The 6,348-nt window shown below is 30.2% G+C and overlaps 1 protein-coding gene across 2 annotated transcripts; it reads left to right on the top strand.

Annotated features, from left to right (window-relative positions):
• Window positions 1-2,094: 2,094 nt before the first annotated feature.
• LOC114424414 (2,3-bisphosphoglycerate-dependent phosphoglycerate mutase-like) lies at window positions 2,095-5,649 on the top strand. Of its 2 annotated transcripts, XM_028391254.1 has the most exons (9): window positions 2,095-2,297; window positions 2,387-2,754; window positions 2,921-3,150; window positions 3,485-3,603; window positions 3,699-3,855; window positions 3,986-4,087; window positions 4,199-4,318; window positions 5,122-5,196; window positions 5,296-5,649. In XM_028391254.1, exons 2-8 carry the CDS (start codon window positions 2,604-2,606, stop codon window positions 5,170-5,172), a joined length of 930 nt encoding a protein of 309 aa, XP_028247055.1. In that variant the 5' UTR covers window positions 2,095-2,297; window positions 2,387-2,603; the 3' UTR covers window positions 5,173-5,196; window positions 5,296-5,649. The 2 variants fall into 2 exon arrangements, with proteins under 2 accessions (XP_028247055.1, XP_028247056.1); XM_028391255.1 differs by lacking the exon at window positions 4,199-4,318.
• The last annotated feature ends 699 nt before the right edge of the window (window positions 5,650-6,348 follow it).

Here is a 6,348-nt window from a genome sequence, read left to right as displayed (position 1 = left end):
GGTTTCTTGTTTTTAATCCCTAGAGTTTTATACTGTTTAATTTATTACTTTGCTAAAATATGTTTTTAATCCCTTGGCACATATTTTTCACAAGTGATGTTAATTCTTGGGAAATTGGTTATTATTGGTTCTCGCTTTCAACAACAACAATTTTTTCTCACATTCACATTTTTTTCATCGTGGTTGTGAAAAACAATATATGAATTTCGAATCACAACTCCTATATATAGATATCGATGAAGAATAGTGTAAATTCATAGATATGCAACACAAATTGTTAAAGAAAGAAGGTAAAAGGTAAAAATGAATACAAGAATGAAGTAGTTGACAATTAGGATTTAATGTATTTGAGGATAATATTTTAATAACTTTTTTTAAGAAAAAAATTAATGTTATTATAATTAATTTTAAAAAATTCTAATAGGCAGTTCTAATGGACAAAATTAACTTCACCTGTGAAAAATGAGGGAAAAGATTACAAATATGTTTTTAATAAAGTATAGAGATTAAATTGGAGGATATAAAACTTTAGATACTAAAATTAAAAAATGAAAGTATAAGAATTAAATATATATATATATATATATATATATATATATATTTCATTTATTTTTAATAAATATATGTAATAAATTCCATATAATTTTTTATAACAATAGATTTTAAAACAAAAGAAGGAAATAATAATTCAACCTTTGAGCTAAATTGTCTTTTCACAACTCAAAAATATCTACGTATAATCGTGAGCCCAAAAATCCTTTTTGACTTTAAGTCATGATTCATGAATCGTCTATGTCGAGTGTCGACTATGTTTCACTTTTATGTTCACGAAGGAAAAAAAAAAGAAAGATTCTAGTACTTCTCTGTAAAAAAAAATTAACACATTTTCTAATATATTTTTTCTATCATATTTTACTATTGAATAAATTTTATTAAAAATTATAAAATTATAGATTTGATTTAATCACATTTTTCTATATTTTTTTATTATCAATTACCGAGACTCCATGCATCTCCAAATTTCTTAAATAATAAAAAAGTAGAAGTTAAATCAGTTAATATAAAAAATGATAGAATAAAAAAATAATAATAACATAAATGTAATGAGAAGTTAATATAAGTTAAAAGAAAATTTTAAAATTTAAGAAATAATTTAAAGATAAAATTATCTAATAAAATATGCACGTCAAATATATATGACAATTCTTATTATTAATAGCTATAGATAATTTTTTCGATGATCAATTACAATTTATTGAAAACTATAGAATTATAAATATAACTTATCAAACAAATAAAAAATCAATAAAATTTTATGATTTATAATAAATTTTAGCTGATAATGTACTTTAAAAAAGTCATTAAAAACCATGTTATTAATATTTCTCAATAAATTTTTAAGAATGTTTTCCATTATATTTTTTTATACAAAAACCCGTTTAAATCGAATATAAAAATAATTTGTGATCTGATCTGTTTTGATTTAAATGTAATGTCAAATATAAGTTAAAGCAAACTGGTCTTATAGAAATTGGTTTGAATTGATTGATTATTTGATTTTTAAGAAATGAATTTTAATTTTTAAAATATTTTTAATTTACAACGGGAATATAATAGTGACTTGAGTTTTAGTTTTTTGAGATGATATTACTTAACAAAATTAAGACTACACATAATACTGACATTGATATTTGTCACCAAAATTATTTGCAATTGAATTATTGATCCACATACATTATTCAATTCTATACATTATTCAATTCAATTGTTATAAAAATATTTTATATAGAGAAATAATAAGTAGTAATAAGAAAATTGAATTATTTAGCCTAAAAATAATAATGTAATTTGAAATTATTTATACTAAAAAAATAAAATAAAATAAAAATTTTATTCTATTTAATTAAATAATGAAATATGAATAATATAATAATTTCACCCTGAATAAAATAAAGAATCTCATCCTTCTACTAAAATAAAAGAAGAATGAATCTTAGCAGGAAACGGCCTCGTACTCTAACCCTGGCTATATTTATTCTGTTTTGGGGTCATTCTGAAATCTGATTCACTTCTCTATTACAGTTGTATAAAGGGTTGGCAATTAGTTAGAATAGCCGTTAGAATAGCTGGCATAAAGTTAGTTATGGTTATCAGTTAAGCTGGTTAAAATACCTTTTATATAACCTTCTATCTCCTCATTACCCATTAATAGATAAGAATTTGAGAATTCAGCTATTACTGATATTTCTCTGTTAATATTCTGCTCCAATTACCTTTCTAAATCTTTGCGCTCACTTGTCAGTATCTTTCCTTTCTTCTGCATTGCTTTTCTTGTGCATAGTAGTAAGTGATAATGCTTTGAATTCGATGATCTTTCTTTCTTCAGGACGATGGCCGCTACTTTTAAACACCATCCTAAGGGACTTCACGGTTGGGGCGCTCGGAGATCTTCTAGAAATCTCCCAAGCTTCTTCTCAATGCGTTTCGCCTGCAGCACTCGCCACCTTCACATTCGTGCTTCCGTTTCCTTCTGCATTGCTTTTCTTGTGCATAGTAGTAAGTGATAATGCTTTGAATTCGATGATCTTTCTTTCTTCAGGACGATGGCCGCTACTTTTAAACACCATCCTACGGGACTTCACGGTTGGGGCGCTCGGAGATCTTCTAGAAATCTCCCAAGCTTCTTCTCAATGCGTTTCGCCTGCAGCACTCGCCACTTTCACATTCGTGCTTCCGTTTCTCACCACTCATCAAGTATGCAATTCTTTTTCTTTCTTTTATCTACATATTATTGACAAACTAATTCAACTAACATGTGATTCTTGTTATTCAAGATTGGATTCTTGTTATTCAAGATTGTAAACTATGAGTCTTGATCACTGAATAAACGTGAGTCTTGTTGCCTTGTTTGTTTTTATAGCCGAGGCTGAGAGTGCTTTGATATTGATTCGTCATGGGGAGTCTTTGTGGAATGAGAAGAACTTGTTCACGGGATGTTGCGATGTACCTTTGACCAATAGAGGTGTAGAGGAAGCTATTGAAGCTGGTCAGAGGATTAGCTATATACCCATTGATATGATCTTTACGTCCGCACTCATTCGTGCACAGATGACCGCTATGCTTGCAATGACTCAGCACTCCCAGAAGAAGGTAGTCCTGCCACTTATAATTGTGTTTTCTAGTTACTTGATTGAAAATGATTATGTTTGTACAAGTAGTGGCGGATTTAGTCATTTGGTGCTTCCATTTGTATTTTGTTCATTTTCCCTCTGTTTTAAGTAATGGGGGGAAACAAACTTGTTTTCTTCGACCTGAATAGTTGGTATAGGTTTAATCAATTTATTCAATCTTTAAAAATACTTCTTTTCCCGAACTATTCAGAATGTATGCTATCCATGAAAAAAAAACAATAAAAACTGGTGTTTTGTATGCCTGTCAATTGTTTTTAGAACCTGGAGTTTTTAACAAAATCTTTACTCTATAGGTTCCTATTATCATCCATGATGAGAGTGAACAGGCAACAACTTGGACTCAAGTTTACAGTGAAAAAACCACCAAGCAATCTATTCCAGTTATTACAGCATGGCAGTTGAATGAAAGAATGTATGCAACTATTAATTTCTCTGTTTCCTGTTTATAGGATATGTTCAATGAATTTTAGAACGATAGAATTATCCTTGTTTATTCTATTTCTTCAGGTATGGGGAGTTACAGGGTCTTAATAAGCAGGAGACTGCAGAAAGATACGGAAAGGAGAAGGTGCATGAATGGCGTCGGAGTTTTGACATTCCTCCTCCCAAGGGTGAGAGCCTGGAAATGTGTTTTCAGAGAGCTGTTCCGTATTTTAAAGATTTTGTAAGGGTGTTAATTTTCTTATTCCTTAATGTCAGTTTTATATTGGATTTTCTATGGCATTGATATCTTGCTGGGGATTGAAACATTTGAAATTTCTACGGGAGTTGATACTGAAAAGCATGTGTTGTAGATTGAACCCCAACTAAAATCAGGAAAGCACGTGATGGTTGCTGCTCATGGAAACTCATTGAGGTCTATTATAATGTATCTGGACGGATTAACTTCTCAAGAGGTAGCATTCTGCAGTTCTTACGAGTGCAACCATCTCATTTGTGTGATTTTTTCTTTTGGTAGTAAATAACATAAGACTGGGATTGAACTTTACTTCTCTGTCGACAAACAGGTCACTAGTTTAGAGATATCAACTGGGATACCATTGCTTTACATATACAAAGAGGGGAAGTTTAACAGTAGAGGAAGTCCTGTGGGGCCTACAGAAGCTGGTGTTTATGCATACACTCAGGTATAATCCCTTTGCATGATATTTATCGGTGTTATTATTGGTGAGCTGAAATAAACACTGAATGCTTCTCAAATTAATGAAGGAGCAATGCTATGTGAGGGTTGGGGATATTTAGGAAACATGAAATGACTACCTGCCTCTATGCTAGCGATTGGGTCACGTGGCTTAGTTTTTTTTTGCAGTTTTTGGTCTTTTTTCTTTTTCCTGTTGTTGGCTAATCATCACCTGTATTTATGATCTTCAAAATGGCTCAGATTTTGTAGTTATGTGCTAAAGCAAACATCTGCCAATGAGCTTATAGCTTAGTTGCCATTGGCCAACCTAGCTCAACCTAGAGTAGTCTAGTGCTTATTGTGATGTCTTGATACCAGTGATCCTAAATTAGTTAGATGCCAACTGTAGGCAATGTAATGTACTACAGTTCCTCTTAAATTTTTCTGCCGTAAGTTCTATTTGTGTTAAATTTATTTAGATTATTTCCAATTGCATGTCAGATTTTCCCCGGATGCCTCTTGAGATGAGATATATAACCATGAACCTAGTTGTTGAGTCTAACAGAGATTATAGCCTAATAGAAAACCATATAATCCATTTCCTTCGGGGTTCTGTGAGATTTTTTTTTTTTTTTTGGTTTGGGTTCTTGTCCAAGTAAAAGCGTATAATTATAGTTTGCTTTGGAGTTCAGAGGATATAAGGAAGATAGTATTATCTTTTTTCTGAATTTCTTATCTCTTCTTATTTGATAGTATTTGTTGAACCTACCTCATAATATCCATGTTGTATGCTGCCATTTGTGTCTACAGAGTTTAGCTGTTTACAGACAACAGTTGGATGACATGTCTAGTTGTTATTGATCCTGCATTTCAAAGATCAAAATGGTACGCTGCAGTACTCCGTGATGATTTATATTTTATGTTCGCATTAGTCAATATATGGAATCCTTCTAATAAGATTGATTGGTAAATATTTATCTGCAGGTATAAATATCGATATTCATTTTTGGTGGGTGACTCTCTGAATGTTCATATGCTAAACATCAATTTGAAAATTACTGGAAGGAATTGACCAATCCATGACACTTTTAAATCTGCAACCTGCATAGCGAGACGTAGAAGCCCTGAAAAATTTCTGTACTGTAGCAACCAGAGTAGCACCAAAACAATTTTGGTTAAAGAGAGTGAAAAACGGGATTAGTAAATGACAATGTAAGTTTAGAACTTGTTTGTGCCTGAATGGAAGTGAACTTATAGGTATAGCTTCCATGTTTAGAACTCTTATAGGGAATTGAATTTACGGTAAATGAATGAAAACACTATAAATGAATTGAAGTATTTTGCGGACCCTTGTGTTTACGGTAAGTTTTTTTTTTTTTTTTAAGTTAAACCAGTCAAAAGTCCATAGTTGGTGATAGAGAACTTATTTGAGTAGTTTTTTTAAAAATTATTTTTAGTTTTGAATATGTTTGTAGTCTCCATGACTGTATAAAATTTGTTTTTGATTCTTTAATAATTTTTTTCTGTTAGTAACTCAGTATAGATGAAGTGACATGCATCTAGTCATAATGGCAGTGATGTGAGTATGGGTAAAGTATTGTAATGCCTTCGTGTGTTTTTTTATAAAAAAGAAACACATCTCCTAATTCATTGTAACACTAAAAGTTATATTTTAAATAATTTTAAATTAATTAACAATGCAATTTTTTTTATACAGATAACCATTAAAACTAGTCGCATAATTAAAACATTGCTTTGTCTACTAAAATCTTAAAATAAGTAAGTAATATTAAAATTAATTGTGAGAAACACCAAAAAGTAGCTGAGAAAGGAAAATTAACATTAGGAGACATGTTCATATATAGTTTTTTGTTGCTGAATTAACGTTCATTTATAGTGTACACTATTGAAGATTTATTTATATCAATATGTACTAAATTGTAGCACTATTGAAGAAAATGCAATGAACATCTCTCAAGAGAAGGAATATAATTTTATCCAAATTATACCAAGCTATTATATATGTTCTATGATTAA

This window comes from Glycine soja, chromosome 8, assembly GCF_004193775.1.
Source record: "Glycine soja cultivar W05 chromosome 8, ASM419377v2, whole genome shotgun sequence".
NCBI lineage: Eukaryota > Viridiplantae > Streptophyta > Magnoliopsida > Fabales > Fabaceae > Glycine > Glycine soja.
Note: the sequence above shows the minus strand (reverse complement) of the source record. Positions and strands in the feature narration are given on the sequence as shown.